The sequence below is a fragment of the Ambystoma mexicanum genome, chromosome 7q, assembly GCF_040938575.1.
Source record: "Ambystoma mexicanum isolate Mex_15411 chromosome 7q, UKY_AmexF1_1, whole genome shotgun sequence".
NCBI lineage: Eukaryota > Metazoa > Chordata > Amphibia > Caudata > Ambystomatidae > Ambystoma > Ambystoma mexicanum.
Genome location: NC_090941.1, coordinates 245,047,091 through 245,070,147, shown reverse-complemented (window position 1 = coordinate 245,070,147; position 23,057 = coordinate 245,047,091). Strand labels below are relative to the sequence as shown.

Here is a 23,057-nt window from a genome sequence, read left to right as displayed (position 1 = left end):
CTGAATCCGCTGATTTCGCAGATGTGGCTAGACCGAACTTTCTAGAACTTCCTTTGAGTTTCGGACAGAGAGGATGTGGAGATCTCCTTCTCGCAAGTTACATACAGCACACACAGTTTTCAGTTTGTGATCTGTTTTGTAAGGAGAGGCAGAGGGTTCCTTTATATTTGAGGGAAAGGTAGAATTTGAGGAAGAGGTAGAGGATATAAATACGGTTTGTTTAGGGGAGAGGAAGGCAATTGAAACTGGATTTATTTTTTATTTTTTTATTTCAGAGTTTCCTGGGAGCAGGCAGCCTATCACCATTCAGTGACTGTAACTGACATGTCCTATTTATATGACACTACTAAGGTGCAGAGAATCTGAGGGACCACTTTGCGCTGCATACATGTTTATAAAATGCTTTACCAATGACTACTCAGAAGAAGAAAATCGCAGACGTGTTTGGTGTCAAGAGGGTACGTTCAGCTACTATAACTGTGAAAAACAAGTGCCATATGTTTGTGACTACTAGGAAGTGACTCCAAGTGACTAGTTTACATGACATACACACAGAGCACATGTGTTTGTGGGGACAACTAGGAAGTTGGAAATCCTACAGTTGTCACTATAATTACCCACTCCTGGTTGTCTGTGTATTAACTTGGGCAGAGTATGATGACAGAGTCTGCCTGCCTGTGGAACTGGGTCCATGGGACATGGCACTGTCCTGGTTTCACAGGGTGGGGGCATTGCGTTTTGGAGTTCCACCTCTAAAATATGTGATATCATCAACAATGTCAGAGAGGGTGCCATCATTATCCTATCAATATCAGATTAGATGACATCATTGCAGTTACTCATAAAAGTACTTGTGGAGGATATGAGATTAGATATGAGGTGTGATTGTCATCTGTGTGTGGGAGTATGGAAATGCTGCAAAGCAATTGTAATGGATGGCAATTTATTTATCTGGTCAATCTTATTTAACAAGGATGTGTTAGTCACTTGCTCGGGGTCTGTGGGTGGTTATGCTGTGCTTGGCAATTTGTTACATAGATATATCCATAAGTGAACATGTACTAAGGTATGAGTAAATTAATGTGTGTAGATGCATTATTCACGTCAACGTATTATCCCTAATTAATGTATGTGTGTAATAAATGGGAAAAAAGTATTTAAATTAGCATTGCGTTTGGAAGTCAAAACCTCCTAATAGTGTGCAGTCATGCTCTGTGTTTGGATGTATGATCTAGTGTATAATGACACAAACCTTAAAAATGTATAATATGCATGAATTAAAGCTCACATGAACAGTAAATGCCTCCTGCCTAATTGAGAACTATTAGGCTCACAGCATATATATGCTGTAAACATTGACAATCCAATCGTGTTCCAGGAAAAGTTCCCATCATTAAACATTGCCAAACACACCTTGAGGACCAAGTACCACCTCCGGCTGCAAGAGTATATGTCTCTAAGGTCACCAACATACCAGACCACCCTCCTCTCTCCCCATCTACACTCTTGCATCAGACCTCAGCTGTAAGGGGCGCAGTGTAATATATGGTTTGTGCGTGGGTGCGCGCAAACGCGCGTGCACACACACACACGCACACACACACACACACACAAACCCCAATGATGCTGGATTGCCAGGCCTACAGAGTCAAAAGCATATGGAAACACCTAAGCCAGTATGACATTAGCATGAATATAGTTGCCAGAAAATGTGGACCTGCTTAAAACCAAGTCTAATATCACTCTCTTTTTATCCTGCATTATGATGTTTGTGCCCCGTGTTTAATAATTCAACCATCTCATATTGAAAGCCTCCCACATCACACTTCCCACTTAATCTGAGTTCTGGTCTCTCAGGGTCCCCATTTTACCTGACTGACCAGCCTGATACCTGTTGCTTCTACCAAAAAAATATTAATCTACCTAATTCCACTGAAGTGATAGCAGACTTATAACTAATTGGGCCTCATTAAGACTTTGGAGGTAGCCATGGCGCTAATAGCACCATGGCTTCCTCCAAAATCGTGTCCGGGTCCGGTCTGGTGGAGTGGGGATTTACCGGGACATTCCGCCCTAGGCGGACCCGGTAAGTCCCCATTCCAAATGCCATTCCCAATTCCCGTTTGAGCCCCCATAGGGCTCAATGGGAATGGGGAAGTAGCTAATAAAGGTACCGCAATTTGCGGTACCGTTATTAGCGCCCTGGTCCCTTAGCGGGACCCGTAAAGGACGTGCGGTCAGACCACACGTTCTTTGAGGCTCCCGCTAAGGGACCTCGGAATTGGGTGGTAAGGGATAACCGGCACCGGTCTCCTTACCGGTGCCCAGTATCCCTTACCGCCCAACTTGTAATGACCCCCATTGTTTCCAACCAAAGTTGTATGGACCACACCATCTCCAAGGCACTTCCTGAAACTCGTGTTCTCCTCTATTTCCATTGTCAAAATACTCAGCCATTAGCTCCTTTGTTTGACCAACCATGACCTTATGAACTTCGACTTGGAGGAGGAGCTTCAATTAAGACACAAGGGAACATATGGTAATTGTTCCACACCAGTGAAGAGAAACCATACCCTGATGTAGTTTAGAAAATGTTTCAGTTAGTCTGTGACACCCAATCCAAACAGCAGTCAAATGAGGAGCGAACACCCTCACCCATGGCCATTTATCATCACCATGGGCGTAATTTTAGGGGGGGCGGGGTGTTTGTCCCCCCAACTTTCATGGCACACCAGTTTGTCCCCATTCATTTGGCTTGGGCACATTTTCATCAGATGTCATGTCCCCCCCAACATTTTCAGCAAAGTTACCCCACTGATCATCACGAAATTCTGCAAGGCAAAGCCAACCAACGCAATGGCCTAGCCATAGTCACCACCAGTGCTTTAACCAACTTTCTCAGCTTAAATTGAATCCCATCCTACTCTCCAAGCCAAATTGCAACAATGAGTTACTTATGCTGTCCAGCGCTTCACACAATCGCATTTGCAAATTTGACTGTGCTCACAACTAAACTGCACAAACAGTCTTAGAATGTGCCGCTCAGAATATATTGCTCAGGCCATCAAGTCCTTGCACTCCATGACAATTGTGAAAATATGGCACGATAGAAAAGATGTACCTAGTAGACATGTCAAAGGAGGGACTAGAGTCTGATGGCCACTCCGTGGTCTTTCCCTTTAACTTGCTGCCCAAACACCCGAAGTCAGTTTCCATAAACATACTAGTCAGCCATATGTTTAAGTACAAGCAGTCCTGGTTGGATTTCTACATGTAAAAATCCCCCCTACGCAATGCACCCACATTCCCAAGTTTCTGCATTCGACTGAAAGCCCATTGGGGTGCCATGAAGCTGGATGATTACTCTATCTTTCACCACCCGAAAATGTCCTGGAGTATCTCGTGCATCTCGAGTATCTCGTGCTATCAACAATGCCAGGTGCTCTCTGATTCACAATTGCCAAATGTGCTTCCAAAAATCTATGTGATGTATTGCATCTAAGGAAAGACAGCATAACAGTTTATGTATTTGGGGGAGGGGGCAAATAGACACTGAAGTTGGAATAGTGCATAGCGCATGGGTAAATATGCAATATGTTGCCAACAATGAAGGGCGTGCATGTAATAATGTATGCACTAAGCTAACTTATAAGACCCCGAATTCTAAGGTGCCAGGATAACGGTTTGCCAGTCAAGTAACCTAGAGTCACAGCATCCAGACGTACCGCCCGCCTTCCATCAGCTTCCACCCTTGCACTGCCAAACATGGATCCATGCGCCCTCATACTCCCATTCATTTGCTTCCCCAAACTCACTGGCACAGGCCATTCTGAGCACTACCCAAAAGCTCTAACTGAGACACGAATGGACGTGATCAATTCTGTATCCCCTCGGCAGGCACCCACTCGCCTATGTTAGAAGTGGCGGCAGCAGAACGGGGTAACACTGGCTGCAAGGAATGGCACTTACTTTCCTAAAAGGCAGGCACAATTTCCCTGACCGGGTAAGAGAGGCTGGCATCAACTCAGCTGTGCAGCAAAATGCGACTGGTACGAACAACAGACAATATGCTTAACAATAAATTAGCAACATTGCATTTGTGTAGTGGCATTTCTATGAATTTGTTTCATGTGTACAGTGAAACACACACACACACGCACCTGCACATATGTGGATGTTCCTTTGAAACCCAGTTCTCCTGTTAGCAAAGCAATGCTTGGATAATACTCGGGGCGGGGCCTGATTAACAGACACGTTTCGCAATGGCGCACTCCCCTCGGCAAGCCCTTCGTAATTCAGGCCCCCTGGCTGGCTGACACACTGGACTGAGATAACACCTAAGGGCAGGCACTCTCCCGCGATTTCCGTTTGGGGATTATTGTGTAATGATGGATTCTTTCATTCAAACATGTAACGAGGCAGAATGGAACAACAACGTGTAGTGAAATGACTGCTTCCCTAAAATGCCAATCCTTGCCAAAGGTACCCTGGATGGCCACGCTGCCCCTTTCCCTTTCCATGCCAAATGAACGCTAATAATTATTGCGGAACCAGTTTCCCATCATCAGATATTGGACTGACTGCACCTTAAAGGGGTTAGTGGTTGAAAGGCGCTTTGAAACACAATTTGCTTGCTGTATAAGCACCTTACACATGCACAATAAATAAATAAATAAATGCATCAAATAAATAAACTGGAAAAGCATTACAAGCAGTGCTAATGTACTCCTTCTATGTGGAACCTCCCCCGGCTCACTGCCATATACAAAGTATTCATAGGGTCAATTACCTGGCTCTCAAATCACACGTAATCATATGCACAGCCAATGGCCATCGAGCACCTTAAGCGTTACCACTTTCAATTCAAGATCAGATTGAAAACACATTTAAAAAGGCACAGAGTTCTGGTGCCGAAGCAATACAAAAAGGGCTCTGTCTGGATGCCATTATAGCAACAGTTCAAACGCAAGGGACATTCACAAAATGGAGACTGCATGAAATAACAGCAAGAAATAATAATCTTTCTTCAATACTACTTGAATAAATCGATTAAGTCAATAAGTGATCAAAGAATAAGAGGCACAAAGCATAATTATCTATCCCAAGATGTGTACCAGAAGGTGGGATATTCAAAATGGATACCAACCCAGTTTAGATGCTGATAATAAGATGTTGCATGATGGTGTGTGTGTCATGCCTTGCAGCTTCAAGGTTAGACATGTCTATGCTTCTGGAAGGCACGCACAAACACGATGAGTGCACACAGGCCGGCTCTCATGCACGCCCTGCGACAGTTAATTGGTAAACGGTGCCGCGAGCCATGCAAGGGAAAACAATTCGCTCTCACCCCCTTGCCAGCTTCCAAGTGACTCACAGGGGAAATGGCCCATGTCTCCCGGGAACAATCGCCTACTGCAGTGGTCTGGAAACTGTGTGTGGGGGGGGGGGGGGGCGAAGGATGTCCAGCGGGCCCCAGACGCTTTAAAAATAGATTAAGATGGCTGTTTGCAATAGTAAAAAAAAAAAAAAAGTTTAAGGTGACGACTTGTAATGGAAAATATAAGCAGTAGAAACTCTGCTTGTATTTTAAAGAGCCTGTGCCCCTCAGGATATCCTTTTGACCCTTAGGGGGGCCAACGCCTAGGTGGTGGTGTGGGGGGCTATAGTTTTACTCATGGAGCGGACTCGGTGCGGTAAAGACTGAATACCACTGACCTAGAGGATATTGTCTTGGGTGACTTGCAGGTGGAATGCGTGCTGGGTACCACTGGCGGTGAGCTACAGATGACGCAAGTTCACTCTTCGTTCCGTTCTGTTATTTGTCTCACACTTCCGGAAAGCGGTATCCGATGTTACGTCGGGAACCCGAGCCGCTGTGTCCGCAGAGCACACAGCGACGTGGGTGAGGAGCTGGAACTCGGCTGCCCGCGCGCGCTCAAGCACACGCGCATCACGCACGCGGGTGTCTGGAGGCTTCGCCGACGACCGAAGCATTGCCAAAGAAAATGCATCGTCGCTTCCGCATTGCTCCCTCGGGGCACGGGCCACCTCAATCAAAAAGCACATTCACAAGGGTCGAAACGGCATTCCCCGTCAACCGTCTGCGCACGTCCAACCTGACTCCTCCGCGGCAACAGTGTGCGTGCTAGAACATTCCCTGCCCCGCCGCCCAGCAGCGACCCTGCCTGCTGGATTCCAAGGAAACACCCGCAGGGCCCGGGACACGCAGTCAGCATCTGGCACCGGTGGAACGGGGTGCGCCTTGATGCATTGAAGGGTGCTTCAGCTGGATGCAGCACAGTCCCACGCCCCATAACCCCACCGGCCCGCATCTTCTGACACCCACAGAGACACGTGTGCAATACAGTTCGAAACACATTTGCCGTGGTCGGAGCATTGAAGACAGTACCGCAGTGCATGTGGACTGAAAGCAGCGCCACTAACACCCCACCCGTGTGTGAAGTATACACCACACATTAAAATGCCTTTGCTCATATATGCATGCAAACAATACTGGCAGAATGAAGGCTGTGCATTACCCGAGCTGCGCGCATCCCTGGCACATGTCGTGTGTCCCTGATTTACAAAAAGTGTTTTTTTCAATAGTGCAATCCCATTGAAAATAGGTTTGCAAATCAGGCCCAATGTCTCCTACTACTACCGTATAACATCAGTATAACATTGTTTGAATTCACTGTTTCTTTAGAAATGCACGCACGACTCGGGCTTTTTACTCTAAAAGCACCTTCGAGTGGCGTGCACTTTGCGCATGCGTCCTGCGGTCTCTACCGAAAGGGCAGCTCTTCAAGTCCAATGTGTCCATTGCAGGTAGAATTGGCCATGGCCAAGGAATGGCGGCCACGCTCTGAAATTCAGATCCTCCTGGTGGTGAAACGTGGCTCACACGTGCTTAGTTTGAGTTCCAGATGGACATACAAGGCGTACATCACACCCCTTGATTATGTCACCTGTGGGTATGCCCACCCACCAACCCATCCATCTGCCACACGTCATTAGGGACCCTGGCCCATTTGTCACCCATTTGTCTGTCTTGCCAACTTCCCTTGCATTGGCATTTCGGTTGATGCATGGCCCATCTCCTAATCAATACATCATCCAGGCACCCATGGTCACGTCCGTTCGTCCCCCAATCAACGCTCAGAAAAAACGATAATTCCACCCAGCCATCAGTCCACACGTCCACCTGCATGCACGCTCTCCCTCCACCGCTATCCGCCTAGTACTCCTTCCATCCATTCCCCATCACAGCGTCCATCAGCCTGCTCGCAGCCTCACTCACACGAATCACTGTGCACATGCACTCATCTACCCATGCCACTCAAACACACACACACACACACAGACACACACACACACACAAACACACACTCTCTCTCTCTCTCTTACACAGGCACACAACTCATGCATTCCTCCAGCGACTCTCATCCTCAGCCCAGAATGTAAGCTTTCCACCCACCCATGCCTCTGTCACACAATGGAAAACAGACACACGTGCACTCTCTCTCTCTCTCTCTCTCTCTCTCTCTCTCTCTCTCTCACACACACACACACACACACACACATCAATGACAATGAATATGTTCCTTCAGTGACTCCAATCCTCACTCCCCGGTATTAGCACTCCATCCACCCATCCATACAAACATCCATCCATGGCAGCCTCATGCATTCTAACACACAAAAGCACGCGTGCGCACGCGCGCTCACAGACACACACACATTCAGACAAACAACCATGCATGGGTTCCTTCAGTGCCTCTCATTCTCAACCCCCAGTATGAGCAATGGACCAAGCAAGCCAGTCATCCATCACCCACTCGCCCCACATCCATCCTCGCCGTATCGCTGCATCAATTCTTTTCACACTCTCCCTGAAGATCAGGCCGTCTGCATGCTTCTTCCCCGAACTCATCTCCTGTCAGTCTTTGCGTGTGTGTGTCTGTCTGTGTGCATGCGATACGTGTTGTCTGCGGGTGTGCGTCTTCTTGTGTCTCTCTCTACGTCCACAGTCAGTCTCTCGCTATCCCTCCATTCACTTACCTGTCCACCTAACCATCCATCCATCCATCTACCTACCTACCTGCCTCTATCTACATTGCATTTGATTATTCACCCTGCCTGCTACATTGCATGCATGTATGGGTGTGTGTGATGCGGTACTGCCAGTGGGTATCTACATGCATGTGCGTGTGTGTGGAAGCAAGGGAAGGTGGCATTTGGCCAACACAGGAGAACGGGGAAATAAGATATCGAATGAAAAGAGTTAGACGGGGTCTGACCTCGGGGTGCCTAACACACAGAAAGCAATAGAGAGCTCGGCTGGAGGCATACATATCTATGGAATAAAGTACAGAGAGGGTGGGGGCGACGATTGAGGGGCACAGATCGAGGGGTAGGGAAGGAGGGCGACAAGGAGCGGCAGATTGGAAGCGACCGACAGAGAAGGCAATGTTATCTAGACACATGGCTAGCGCTAGACAGAGGCAGGCAGAAGGCAACAGAGGCTTAGCCCGAGAGATAGGCACCTAGATGTGCAACTAGATGGATAGATAGATATGCAGCAAAACTATGGACAGACCGAAAGATAGCTAGATTGCTAGATAGATAGACAGATAGATAGATAGATAGCCAGATAGATAGATAGATAGACAGATAGCCAGATAGATAGATAGATAGATAGATAGGCAGATAGATAGATAGATAGGCAGATAGATAGGCAGATAGATAGATAGATAGATAGATAGATAGATAGATAGATAGATAGATAGATAGATAGATAGATAGATAGCCAAATAGATAGATAGATAGATAGATAGATAGATAGATAGATAGATAGATAGATAGATAGGATGGACAGCCACGCCTGCCACGTACAGGGCGATACTCCACCCATCTGTGCAGTCCGAGGTGCAGAGGAAAGGGTTAATGTCGGGAGATGAAGGTAGAGAGAAGAAACTAGTGAAACAAGTGGGAAGGCAATAACCGAGAGGCCTTGAAGTAGGGGAGCAGGTGTGCGCAATGTACACGTGTTAACACCACAGTACGGGATCAAACTGCTAAGCATGAGAGCCCTGTCGCCGTAGTGTGCGCTCTGTGAGGGCAAGGGCGAGCGCATGATGCCAGGCTGCTTTGCCCATTTCGACATCTCTTTGGTCACTCCGCGATGATCGGTGTGCCAATGAACTACATTTCAGAAAAGCACCCACTTGCAGCGTGCTTGAAACGGAAGCACGCTTGTTGGATGTCCCCACATTAACCAGGCGGGTGCGCTCGGACCACGGGTGAGCCGTCAAATGCCCCGCGATGGGGCGAGTCAAGTCATCGCAGCCACCGAAAGTAGCGCTCTCACGCGCGGAATCAGCGCTGCAGGAGCTGGGAGCTGACCTCAGCCCAGGCGGTGCCGTTTACTCCGCATGGACGGTGACTCGCCCACCTCTTGCCACGCACGCTGCACCCTGACCCCAGTGCGACATGTAGAGAATGAGTGGTAGCTGCTCGAACGTGCCTTGGGCCTGGTTTGCAAAAGCGTTTTACAATGGCGCAATACCATTGAAAAACGCTTTGAGGGAAAATGGCATTGCAACAGAACACAGATATTGCGCCCAGGAAACCTTCAATTGTGGTATTTAAAGAGCGGAAATGGCCGAGAGGCCCGGACTGTAGGCAACATGTGCCCTGTTCCTTCGGAGAGTCATGAAGGAAAGGCCAATGCTTGCTTTCTGCCCGATTGTTTTTTTTTCGTCAGGCACTTTACGCGACAGACGACATAAGCAAATGCGACCAATAAAACTGAGCGTCCAATCCCTGCCAAGAGTTGCTTCAATCCCTTTGCTGTACCCTGTGTAGTGTGTACCATAGCCCTCCCGTGACGCCTACAATCACCCTCTCTCCCTGTAGGCGTTGCATCTTTGATAACATGGTGATTCATGGAATTATTTGCGCCGAAAAACGAGGATTTGAGCACCATTCTGCCCGCAAATCCCTGTTTAACAAATGGGGATTTGCGGGCAGAATGGCGCACAAATCCCCGTTTTTCGGCGCAAATAATTCCATGAATCAGCTCGGGCACCCATGAAACCTGGACCGCTCGGAGACTTCAGTCGCTCCACAGCTGATGGCGGCATGCGCCTGTTTTTAATTGGTCTTACCGAGGATGTCAGCAGAACCCACCTGCCAGTCACGCGTTTTGGCCTCATGTGCTGACCCAAGGAATCCTGGAGCAGCAAAGCGCGAGCGTTCAGTCGCAGGGCACTTTCAATCAACGCTGGGCCAACAGCGCCACCGCGGCCGCGCCGGGAACTGCTGGGAAGCGCTTTATTAATAAAGGGATTCTCTGCCGCATTGGAAAAGAGAGCATTCTGCATAATGCATGGCAGCGAGAACGGGCCTGTGGGGGAGCAGGGGGAAGAGTGGGGGCGTGGAGGAGGCCGCCGCAATTCCGACCCCACCCCCAACATTCAACAAACGCACCTCCCGCCCCCGCACAACAGAAGGATGCGCCAGCAGTTGAAAACATTTTCACTTTAATACTGAAAAATATGCCATTATAAAATTCTCCAATATAATTAGCGAATTCCACTGCGCGTGACTCTGCTCTCATTTCCCCACTCATATTATGATTTACAACAGCACAGACTCTCTACCATTTACTCTGCAGCCTAAGCACTAGAGAGTGACATTAATTGGTCATGCTCGACTGCCTCGCGTTTTCACCCTTCCTCTGTGTCTTTGTTAAGTGTGTACAGTTACCATAATATATATAAAATAAAGAAAAGAAGGGAAAAAAGCAAATCAGGTGGAGCTGCTCGTACATTCAGATGGAAAGGCATTTTTTCTTGGACCTGTTTAGAAAAAAATAAAATAAACCTACTGTAAAGACCCTCACACTGTAAAACGCATTTTGTCTGTTGTTTTTTTTTGGAATGCATAATAACATAAAGTCCAAAGGAAACGATGACTAGTCATGCAAACGTCTTAAATAAACCCATACACATGTCCTTTTGTTCACAGTTGACTGTAGGGTCCGGACTGTGCCCCCCCCCCCCACGCTGGAATGGGGGAATGGCACTTGGATGCGGTCGGTGGAGTACACGGCGCTGGGGGTGGGCTAGGTGTGGGGAGGGGGCGGTGGTGTTTGGACTTAGTCCCCGAGGTCTTGCAGAGGGCCCCAGGGGAGGGTGTTGGGGGGGGGGGGGCGTTGGACTTTCCATGCGAGCCATGCAGCACTTGGTATTCACCAGTCATGTATTTACAGTACATTCAGGCGCTCGTGCAGCTCGCCCCTTCCGTGCTCTCAGAACAGAGGCCAGCCACTGTACAGAAGGGGCTCACCAGACTCCCGACGGGACCGAGGGCTTCGCCCTCCGCCCTCCCGCCTCTTCCCTCCAGCCCCGTTCCCAGACCCCAAGTCCGGCGGAGCAGGTGTGCAGTCACAGGGCACGGACGGCCGACCAGTGTCGGTTTGTGTCCAGAATGAGCCCGCATCTGTGTCCCTGGTCGCCAGCCTGGCCTATCCCTTTTGTTTTAAATCAGTGTTTTCAACAACAAAAACAGGTAGCTTGCTTGTAAACGACTCGGTATGGCCAGTGCATACGATGGAGCAAAGGACAAAGCACGGTCTGTGTTTGTGTGTGCGTCGTTTGTTTGTCTGCGGCTACGCTGTTGTCACACACTCCGGGGTATTCACAGGACTTGTGGGGAAGCCTTCCCGGGCTCCTAGTCCGACAGGGAGTGCGAGCCACAGTCGTACACCCGATGGCTCCCGTCCGCATTGTAGGGCCCGTTGTGCCAGTACGAGGAGTCGCACACAGTCTGCAGGGAGTTGATCTCCGAGGCCGAGGAGTTGGCCTCCCGCCTCTTGGTGCGCTTCCGGTTCCGCAGGATGAAGACCAACATGCCCACCACGGTGAAGGCCGAGGTGACGAAGACCAGCAGCAGGCCTGGCACCAACACCGAGATGGAGACCCTGCTGGTCTCTAGGTAGGAGTTGGAGCGGGTGCCCGCCTCCGCCGCCCCCGTGCTGTTCTTGTGGGAGCTCAGCGTGGGCGAGAGCTTGGCATAGAGCAGGGGGCACATCATGTCGTTGGAGAGGAAGCGGAAGTCCTTCCCCCAGAACTCCTCGGGGAAGTAGCACTTGAGGTCGCTGACAATGACCTCGGGCCCCAGGCGTTCCGCCCACTGCTTGAAAGGCACGTTGTTGCAGGAGCAGTCCCACTGGTTGCCGTGCAGGTCGATCTGGATGATGGAGGTCAGCTGGTCCAGCACCCCGGCCACGGGCAGGTACATGAAGTAGTTGTTATGCAGGCTGAGCTTGGACAGGGAGACCCCCGCAAAGACGTCGGCCGGCAGGGCCTTCAGCAGGTTGTTGTTGAGGATGAGGATGCGCAGGTTGGGCACGGGGTTGAAGGTGTTGGGCAGGATAAGCTGGATGAAGTTGAACTCCAGGTTCAGGTACTCCAGGCTCTGCAGGCCGCTGAACTTCTCAGGCAGGAGGGTGTCCAGGCAGTTCTTGTCCATGTACAGCCAGCGCAGGTCGGACAGGTTCTGGAAGGTGCCGTTCTCCACGATGCCGATGTTGTTGTTGCCCAGGTCCAGGAGGCTCAAGTTCCGGTAGTCCAGGAAGTGGGACCTGCGGATGGTGTGGATCTTGTTCTCCCGCAGGAAGAGCTCCTGCACGTTGGCCGCCTTGGGCTCCAGGTCGGCCAGGCTCTTGACGTTCCGGTTGCTGCAGTCCACCTTCAGGCCGGAGCCCACGTTCTGCTGGCCGCAGCTGCACGCCGATGGGCACGGGATGTGGTGGAGGGCCTTGCTCTTGCTGTTGTGCCGCACCACGGCCGGGGTCGGCCTTGTCTTGATCTGCCAGTTGCCCGGCACCTTGGTGCCCCCGGCAGGTGCAGTCCCAGGTGTGGCCGCCTCCACCTGCCCGCTGCCTTTAAAAGGGGTGGGCCCGGGGTCGCAGGTCTCCTCCTGGGCTGGTGGGGCGGCCAGGCTGGAGTCCACTGCGTTCTTGAGGGGGCACAGGTCCCGCTCCTTGGTTTCGTTCAGGTCGTTGCCCTGCAGGCGGGTGGGCGCTTCGCAGATGACCCGGCCGATCAGCGCATTTTTGGGGATGTTCTCCAGCCATTCCTTGAGCGAGAAGAGGTCGCAGCTGCAGTCCCAGGGGTTGTCCTCGAGCAGAATCTCGGCGATGCCGGGGATCTGCTCCAGCACGCCCTCGTATGGCAGGGTCTTCAGGCGGTTGCCCCGCAGGTCCAGGTGCGTGATGGGCACGTACTGGAAGATGTTGTTGGGCAGCGTGCTGATGAGGTTGTCATTCAGAATGAGCACCTCCAGCTTGTTGAGGTCCCTGAAGGCTCCCGGGTCGATGTCCCGCAGGAGGTTGAAGTCGGCCTGCAGGTACTCCAGGTCGTCGAGGCCCAGGAAGGTGTGCCGCTTGAAGGACTTGATCTTGTTGTTGTTGATGTGCAGCCGCTTCACGAGCTGCAGCCCCAGGAAGGCCCCGGGCACGATCTCGTGCAGCCCGTTGTTCTCCATGTGCAGGCTGACCGCATTGTAGAAGTTCGCGAACTCGTTGGGGAAGAGGCGGGTGAGCGAGTTGCCGTGCAAGAAGAGGTGGTAGAACTGCGAGGTGGGCGCCGTGAAGTGCTGCAGGTTGCCGAAGCCCTTCTTCTCGCAGTCGACGTGCAGGTCGCCCTCGATCTCGTTGCACGCGCAGATCTTCTCCTTGCAAACATCCCTTGTCACGTTTCCGGCGGCAAAACACAGAGACGTCTCCAGCAGCAGAATCCAAAGCAGCATTTTTAAACAGAGCACTGCATTCCCGATCTCATTACAAAGTCTGGCGAATCCTCACCGATATCACCCAAGGAAAAAAAAACACAAAACAAAAACAAAAATAAAGCACAATTGACGGGGCGATGCCAAGCTGGAGCTATCGTCCCGACTGGGAAATAAATGTGTTTTGTATTTGTTTTATTTCATCCAATCCTTTGGCCCTTTTCTGTATTCCTTGCGCCACTGCAACGAGCCCAGACGCCAGTCAATAATTATATCCACAAACTCCCAGGGCACGTAGTGCAAGGCACGCAGAAAAAAAAGAGTACAAGAAAAAAAAATCAAAGCAGTCGCCAGCGGAATGACCAAAATCGAGAAAAAAATGTAAGAGTATTTCTGGCCGGGCTGGTTGCAGCAACGCTAAGAGTGGCGAGGATGAGCCAGGCAATTAGAAGCAACGGCATGCTGCAGGGAGCCAGGCGAATTGCACAGGGGCTTCGGCTCTTCTTCCCAAGTCCGCGGCACTGACCTTCCCCTCCCGTTTCGTTTCTCTCCTCCTGCGGTCGGCTTCCCCTTCCGTGTCTTTTCTCTCCTCCTGCGGTCGGTGCATCCGCAGTCGGCGGCGGCAGCAGAAGTCTGCGCCCCCCAGCCTCAGACCGCCCTGCAGACGCGGCTGGTGCAGGCGCTGTCCGCCTTCCGCGGTGCTGAAGTCAGGGTCCCAGAGCGGCGGCCGCCGTCGAGCCAGTGGTGCCGAGCGATGCCAGCCACCGCCGCGGCGCCTTGTCGTCCATGTCCCCCCCTCATGGGCGCCGATCTCCCCGCGGCTCCCGTTCTCCTCTCCTCCGGCTGCCTCTGCTTTGCACACACACACAGAGCCTGCGCGCGTGTGTGTGTGCGTGCGTGTGCTGAAGAGAGAGGCGGCGAGAGTGCGGGAGAGGGTGGGAGGGATGGGGGGAGAGAGAGAGTCGCTAAGAGGCTCTGCTCGTTCCAGCCTGGTGCACTCTGAAAGATCTGACACCCTCTGCTGAGCTGCAGTGGCAAAAATCCATCTGCTGAGGGAACGCTGGAAAAAAAAATCAATCCACGCACAGGGCAAGCGTTAAAAACGTTGACATTAAAAGACGTCGATCTAGGCCGACGTTTACCCTAACTGGGCATGTTGCGATGTCTTCTTATATTCGACTACCTTTGTTCTGAAAAGCCAGCCTTGTTTTTTTTCTCTGACTCTTTAAAATCGCACTTTGTTGCTCGGTTTCCCAAATGTCCTGGTTGCAAATAGTTCCACGTTGTCCCGGGGAGACCCGTAGGAGGGGGGCATTTTCATGCACGCCACGCTCCGAGCTCGGTGTAATCGCATGTCTCCCGGGCCCGCAGCGAGTCCTTCATGCGGTTTAGCGCCTCCGTGCCTCTCCGCGTCTTCTCCGGTATGTGGACCCCGTGCGACTGCGCCGCCTGGATATAATTGATGCGATCAGGGGAGGTGGGGTCTGTTGCTGAGCGCGAGGAGGCTGTTCCATCGGCACGCGGGTTTCTTCCGCATTATTGGCTTTTGCCGGGACTTGCAGACCGCGGGGTCGCTGGCATGGCGGTGTGTAGTGGATGCGTGTTGCATGTGTGAATGAATGCTCGTTTGCAGACATGTATGGTGTGTTCGTTTGATTAGTGGTGAATTTCCGTGCACCCGTTCCACCTATAGCTCAAAAGTAATGCATAGTTAATAAGAGCCGAAGGGCTCTTGGTCCCTTCTGGGGTTAAACACGTGGGGTGGTGTGTGAAAATGTACCTTCATGAGCGGAGGGGAGACGAATTGTAGAGAATAGTGTATCCCCTAATTGATAATCGATCAAAATGTTCGATCATCTCTGGTTACTATTGTTCTGCGCGCTGATTTGGGCCCTGGGGTTCTACCCCCGCGTTTTCAAGGCCCCGGCGCTGGGGGGCTCGGGTGGCTCTCAAAGGGGGCGGGGAGCATGAACGCTACGATGATGCAGAGGTAGGGGGTGCAGGGAAGGTGTGACGGTGGGGAGCCTTCAAGATCCGTGTCTATTTATAGAGGAGGAAAGAAGTCAGCATAAAACACGCGGCGGCGCTCCCGCGGGCCCCGCTGAATGCTAATTCCGCCGGGGCGAGCCGCGTCTGCGGCCTGGCCACTCTCCTCTGATGCTATGCAATTCCTCTCATTAGACGGGGCGCGTCACAACAGCTGGGCCGTTTTCCGAGCGATCTGCTTTGGTGACTAATGAGTCACTCAGGTGTCTGCAATCTCGGGAAACAAGGGCGGCGAAGGACGGATTTCGCACTAACAAAATGTCAGATAAGCCAGCCCCTGACAGGTAAATAAGAGCGTGAGAGATGCAGTCAGACGCTCCACGCCGAGGTCCACGAAGAGGGGCCGCAGTGAGCAGAGGACGTTCCCCTGGGTCCAGGCGATCATTTCTGAGCGCATCCGCACAGCCAGCGCCACGAAAACACAATACGCTGGAGTGACGTGTGTGAGCAAAGTGCACTAGCGACTGGCTGCAAGCACTCATCTTATGCGCAGGGGCGTCGCCAAGAAATCAAGTTTCAGAGGGTCATAGAGGGGGCCACAGACAAAAGTAGGGGGGGCTATAAAAGGGCAATGTGTGATGTCAGAAGCACTCCTGCAGAGAATCCTTTGTGCACTTCAACTACCAGCAACGTCATTTCACTAAAATGCCTGGGGTAGCGGAAGTGACATCACATGTCCCTTGACCTCTCATGGCATCACAGGAAGTGATGTGAATTTACCCCACCCTGAAGTGACATCAAGGGAAGCGATGGAACGTGACCCTTTACCCCTTGACAAAACAGGAAGTGGCATCACATAGCATTGTTTCGAAGTACATTATGAAAAATATGGTTACAATATCGCTGTAACATGATATACATTTCATACAAGAATAGCTCAGCATATGTATCGGCAGAAAAAAAAACATGCTATAACTGCAACTTCTGAAAAGCAAAATGCATAGTCGAAATGTATGCTTATTGTTCTCTAAATGCTTTTTGGATGATTTTGTCTGCTTTGTGAATTTGAGTTGTTTAAGAACAGACTAAATCAGTGACTCACCTCCTGAAGAGTGCCTGAAATAAACCATTAAAGAGTGTAGCAATTATTTTATAAAATTTCAGAAAGACACATTATTTGTTATTCCTATTCTTTCTTATTTAGGGTCATTGCTCAAAGTGTTACACTTGTTGAACCGGCTGTTTGTTTAAGAAGCCTGAACAAGAAAGCCGGACACTCTAGAAACGAATAGCCACATGGCCAGAAGCTTGAATTTGTAAAACATTTTTTTGTAGGGGTAGCAAGGGAGACCTCAGGGGTCACACGTGCAATTGTGGCGACCCCTAAATGACATCCCTGCCAACTACCACACTCCACTGCAGCTCCCTTCCCATCAGAATGTAAGCACTAAATCATTAAGTCACCAATGACCCATCATTAGCAGTTTTGTGTGCTACATTCTGATTGGAAGGGCTGCTCTTGGCTGCAGGGGCAATTTAACAGCTCTGTGGCTCTGCGTGTGCTGTGCTGGCGGACACAGCACTGCAGACAGTGCAGAGAAAGTAGCCCAGCTGAGGTAGGGGGGGCGCAAGTGGGGCAGGATATCAGAGGAGGGGCATGCCCCCCAGTACCCCCCTAGCAACACCACAGCTTATGCAGCATGTGGTTATTTCAAAAACGGACTCGTCCACTTGCAAATATGCGTTCACTGAGGTAATAAAAGCATGAATGGATGATGTATGACTGCTTAAATTAATGATTTACAAAAGGGAGGTGCAAACACATGCATGGAGGAATGAAGCAAAACACATGGAAGAGCAAATGCATTAGTGTACAGAAGAAAGAATGAACACATGGTTAATGGGGGGCGAGTGATTGACTGAATGGACAATGGCATGAATGGACTGACGGCCGCGTGAAGCCATGCATTGGTTCATGCTGGCACGTGTGATTGAGGATATCGCTGAACACAGAACTGTCAAACACACTCCTCCAATCACATTTACTGCTCCTTGAAAGCAAGCCCGGCCATGGATGTAGATGTTCATCGGCGACATTCCAGAAATGTGTCCCGGATATCGATTCTGTGAAAAAATGCATGTTGGTATCTTCTAATCAGCATGTGGTCTGTTCAGTGAGCAGGAAAGGGTGGAGGAATATATTAGATGGTTTGTTAAAATCTCTCATCCCTATCGGAAAAAACAAAAATACTTTTAATTGGCGGGTCAAGATATGCTGGCACATAAATTAACAAAAAACAATGAAAACTACAAAAAGAGAGTAACAGAGCATCAAAATAAATACTATATGAATACATCCAGTAATACAAAATGACTTCAATCAGTATACAACCAAAGTTAAGCTTTTCCTTAGAACGGCCTCTACAAACCCATAGGTGTTGTGATTCATTTTGTCACGACCGACCCTCAAAATCATAGAATTCGGTAAGAACGCAGTCTTATCTTATACTGGACGAAAAATGGTTCCAGCCACTTTCTAAACAAATTAATATAATGATTGCATATTAGGAGACAATGAACCAAATTATAATTTCCTCAGCAAAAAACATGAGCATCTTGGGTTCATACCACACAACTTCATTCGGAACACACGTGGTATCGTAAACTACAGTAGTTAGGCTTCTACGATAAGGAGTCCACATCTCGTACAAACATCTTTCAAAATCGCTCTGCCTATTTGCATTAACAGTGTGTATTATTGAAGGAAGGGTCACGCTCCGGTACAATCTCATACCCGCTGATGGTTGAAGGCCTCCTTCTGATGGGTGGCTTCAATTTAAGTAAATAAAGGGGTGACGGGTGGGCACTGCTAATCTTAATGTTATATTCTAAAGATATAAAGAAATCTCAAAAATGCGAGTTCTAAAAAAAACGTATGATGTTTGTGGCTCTATGGCAAAAAAAAAAGGCCCAGAGCACTAGGCCACACTAAGACAACACCAAATACTCACAGGGGACCCCTGTAAGAACAACAGGCTCTAAACTTGCCCAACAGAGGGGCTTAAAGCAAATCTTTCCCAAACATTTCTTTACACCTTTGAGGAGCAGATCCATAATTGCATGCATCTCTGATGCAGATATGCGCTCTACATATTTCCTTGTTTGGAGTGAATGATGAATAGTTTAGTTTAGTTTATTCATTTGTATTGCGCACCAGACCCGAGGGTATGAGGGCGCATGAGCAGCATGGTTATTCAAAGCTTGGTTACAGGTTGCTTATACATTATAGTATTACAGTGCGACAATGGAGGACAAGGTGAACAGTTTTACAGGAAGGCTATAACACAATACAGATATTTTACAAATTTACAAATAAACATACTTTACAGGATTGCGGCAATGTGGTGTTAGAGGTTAGAAGTATTAGTGATCCTTGTTCTTTAACCACTGGATGTATTTGCGTCTGAAGTGTGTATAGGTTTGGGGTGTCCTGAGGGATGGTGGTAGGGCATTCCAGTGTTGGGGTGCTTTCACCTGGAAGCTGTTGCCACCCATTTTGGTGCGTTTGAACCTGGGAACTATGAGCAGGTTTGCGTTGGAGGTTCTGGTGGGTCTGTTGGGGGTGTATTTGCATATTCTGTCTACCAGGTAACGCGGGGCAGCGTTGTTCAGGCATTTGTGAGTTAGCGAGGCTACTTTGAGCAGGATTTTGTCTAGGGTGTTGAGCCAGTTGTGGGATTTCCTGATGTTGGAAATGTGTTCTCTCCTGGGAATGCTAAGCGCTGCTCTGAGAGCGTTGTTTTGTAGCGTCTGAATTTCGTTGGTAATTTGCTTGCTGGCTCCTACATAGAGGGGATTACAGTAGTCCAGTTTAGATAATACCAGGGCTCTGGCTAGTGTAATACAGCTCTGGGTGGATAAGAAGGGTTTGGCTACTCTAATAAGCTTACATGTGTGTGATGCTGGAAATGCATCAGAGGGACAGGGCCTCTGAATCCTTGTCCTTTACTGCTTTTTATCGTGTGTTCTGTCATGTTTTCTGCCCAGGAGTCCATGTGGGACTCCTGGCAGTGCAGCTCTCTCTTTTGGTTTGGTGAACAGACCCATGGGATACCCTTATGGCACCCATTGGTAGGGGTACAACCCTGTGCCCCTAGTGTATGTTTTTGGGCACCTGTGGGTGGCCCACAGAGCAGGGTATGGGCTGGTGGCAGCTCTGTGCTGAATTTGACAGGTGCTCTGGGTGTCCTCCATTTTGGGATACCCAGGCCCTGCCATTGGGGTCAGTTGATTCCTGATAGGAAACAAGATGGCCCCTGTGGCCTCTTCCTTTCTATTGTCTGTTACCTTGTTTCCCAAAGTCCTGGGAAGCCCTGACTCTGTCCCTCCCCCCTGACTGGCTGTTGGGTGGAAGTTCCATATATGGTGTTGTTGTGAAGGCCCAGCTAGACTGACTGGAGCCTTCCCAGTGATTGTATGTTGTGGGTACCTCCTGTGGGTGGGACCTGGGTGAATGGAGTGTGTGACCAATATACACTCCTTGTTGTGGTTGTCTGGTTTCTGGCATGAGAGACAAAGACTGAGACAGCCCTGCCCCAAACTGGCCTGAATGCAGTGTGTAGTGTTGAATGGCTGGGTACTTGTCCCAATCCACATTCCTTGTTGTGAGTGTCTGAAAGGGAGGAGTGTGGCCTGAATGCACTGTGTGCCTGATTGGCTGACTGACTGCATGAATGCCCTTCTGTATGATTGGCTGCTGAGTGTGTGCCAGCAGTGTGGATGAGAGACAGAATAGTATATCTGGGGACCTCTCACCACTGGTAGGAGGTTCAGGGAATGTTCAGAAGCGTTCAGAAGCGTTCTGGAGCTGAGTCTCCACTCTAAGAGTAACTGGAACTGCTGATCCTCGACGTCCAGCTGGAAGAAGAAGACTTGCTGTTGCATTTGCTTCGACAGATCCGAAGGCTGCCGAAATTGTCGAAGACTGACCCGAGAGAGGACCTGGTAAGGCGCCCTCTTCCCGTGCTCCGAGGGACCATCGAGCACCGCTCCATCTTCGCCGAAGGGCCCTGGAAGATAGACCCTCGAAAGGCTGCCGACCCGAGACGGGACCGCCGAGGAGATCGAAGTGAAGCACCCGGACATCGCCGCCGTCGAAGTCCATTGCCGGCGACCAGGGTTCGCAGGTTTGTGTAAACGCTGGAGGCCCGTCGAAGTTGTGTTGCCCAGCCGTGGGAACCACTTGACGCCGTGCCACCGACGACCGGAGCCGTCCGCTCCTTTGCCTAAGAACATTCGAATCGAAGGACTCCCTCGTCCGCACCGTCGACCGCTTTATCCTGCCGGAGAAAAGTCGAGAACGACCAACGCGCTGAGGAGAAACCTGCCGGTGGGTTTCCCGCCACCCGAAGACCACAAAGACTCGAACGACTCGACGCCCTTGCTGGGCCTCCGTCTCCACAATCTTTGCGGTCCAGAACTATTGTCACGAGGTGCCCTGCACGCCTCTGCCTTGCTGGACGCCGACGAGCACCGCTCGGACGAAGCTGCCGCCTCATCGACGCCGTTCTACCCTGTTTGTCGACGGACGTTCGACGCCCCGTGTCTCCCGCTTGAAAGGGAAGGCATTCAAGAAGGGCTGTCGATTCCCCGTCGCCGAACACCGAGTTCCTCGACGCTTCTCGACGCCTCTCGACGATCCGTGACTCCCGCTTGAAAGGGGGTCGCTCAAGAAGGATCTGTCGACGCCTCTTCAAAGAACTCGACTCCACCAGGTACATTGGGGGGGTAAAAACATTATAGGAGGGAATAAGACTTGCAGAACAATATATGGACTGGGCTTGTGCTATATCTTTATTTTACAGGTTGCCCAGGTGGGGGGATCTCCACACAGAACTGTGTCTAGTGGTAGGGGCCAGTATTCTGCCTATTGCTCAACCATCTTATTTTCTCTCCTCTCTCTATTGCTGGTTTCACTCTATTGATCTGTGTGACATTGTTACAGTATTGTTGTCATGATCTCTGCTTCCAAAAGGTCAGGGTTTTCCCAACTCCCTTGGAAGCAGATCCATAACCCAGGTTCCGAGTGCCAACCAGTCCCAATTGGGACCTTTTGGACCCAGTCCTGGCGCCAGTGGCACCAGGCTCATAAATATGCCCAGTCCCAGCGCTGGAAGCGCCGGGCTCATAATGCTTGGGTGGACTTACCTGCAGCAGACCATGCTGCTTACTTGCCTGCCAGTTGAGCCTCTGATCCTCTTCTGTTTGGAACTACTTTTCCTGTTGGGTGGGGCAGGAGCCACTCCCTAAATTCAGAACACTGGAACTCTTCTGGAAAGCAGGAACTCTTTTCTTACCTAGGCGTGGCTGTGGAAGGAGACACCTAAGCACTACAGGAGGCTATTTAAACCACACCCGATGGATGAATCTTGCTTTGCGTTATTCTGCATCCTCTGCAGCAGAACGCTCATCGTGTCTTCTGCATCTGATCCTGGGCCTAAGGAAAAAGGCTTACCATCCTGAATCCAGTCTTCAGCAAAACCTATAAAGACAAGAAAGAACAGGTTAGCATTACGGTCTTCAGTGACAGCTCTTCACTTACCTGGTCCATCGGCTGTCACCAACGCCTCGCGCTGCATTCCGGCATCTGAAAGACAAAGGCTTACCTACTCTTCGTGCGCTCCGGAGGTCTTCACACTGCATTCCGGCATCTGAAAGACAAAAGTTTACCAACTCTTCGCATGCTCCGGAGGCCTTCGGCGCTGCATCCCGCATCTGAAGGACAAAACAAGGTGCGTTTAAAGACATTGGGGAACTTTAATACTCACGTGCCATTACTCCTTTCCACATCTAACCCAGTGGGTATTCCGGCACCCTGCAGCCGCTCCGAACTTGTACCTGCAAAATAAAAAGACAGTTAGAGCGCATCGTGAAGCAGGCAACAAGCGCTTACTTACGTGCTTCCAGGCGCTTCTATTCATCACACGGGCTCCATCTTCAACTCACTTCAGCCCGTCATCCGCCATCGCCGGAACCCTGCAAAACAAGAAACATCATTACTAAAGACTTTAAAGACATTAGAATTACTCGAAACGTACCGTTCGTGCAGTAAACGACGGACAGCAGTCCTCTGAAGTCAAGAGGCCTGCTCCCCTTATCCAGTGAAGAAACTGGTTACAACACCCTGCCCCGAGGCAGATGGAGAGCACGGCGTTCACTTACCTAAGGTGAGAGCGTTAACCTTTGGGGTTCTACAGGAGAAGAGAAAGGGAAGA

The 23,057-nt window shown here is 50.3% G+C and overlaps 1 protein-coding gene and 1 long non-coding RNA gene across 5 annotated transcripts in view; both read right to left on the bottom strand.

Moving 5' to 3' along the window:
- Positions 1 to 10,352, bottom strand: part of LOC138528759 (uncharacterized) — a 665,870-nt gene extending 655,518 nt beyond the window's left edge. For 3 of the 4 annotated variants that reach the window (XR_011284229.1, XR_011284232.1, XR_011284231.1), the window contains exon 1: positions 10,192 to 10,352. This is a non-coding gene — a long non-coding RNA (uncharacterized lncRNA). Of the gene's footprint in view, positions 1 to 5,715; positions 6,609 to 10,191 lie in introns of those variants that run through there. The other variant, XR_011284230.1, reaches the window with a different exon arrangement.
- A 175-nt stretch (positions 10,353 to 10,527) lies between these two features.
- SLITRK1 (SLIT and NTRK like family member 1) lies at positions 10,528 to 15,245 on the bottom strand. The gene has a single exon (XM_069639869.1). It carries the CDS (start codon positions 13,816 to 13,818, stop codon positions 11,737 to 11,739), a length of 2,082 nt encoding a protein of 693 aa, XP_069495970.1. The 5' UTR covers positions 13,819 to 15,245; the 3' UTR covers positions 10,528 to 11,736.
- Positions 15,246 to 23,057: the final 7,812 nt, after the last annotated feature.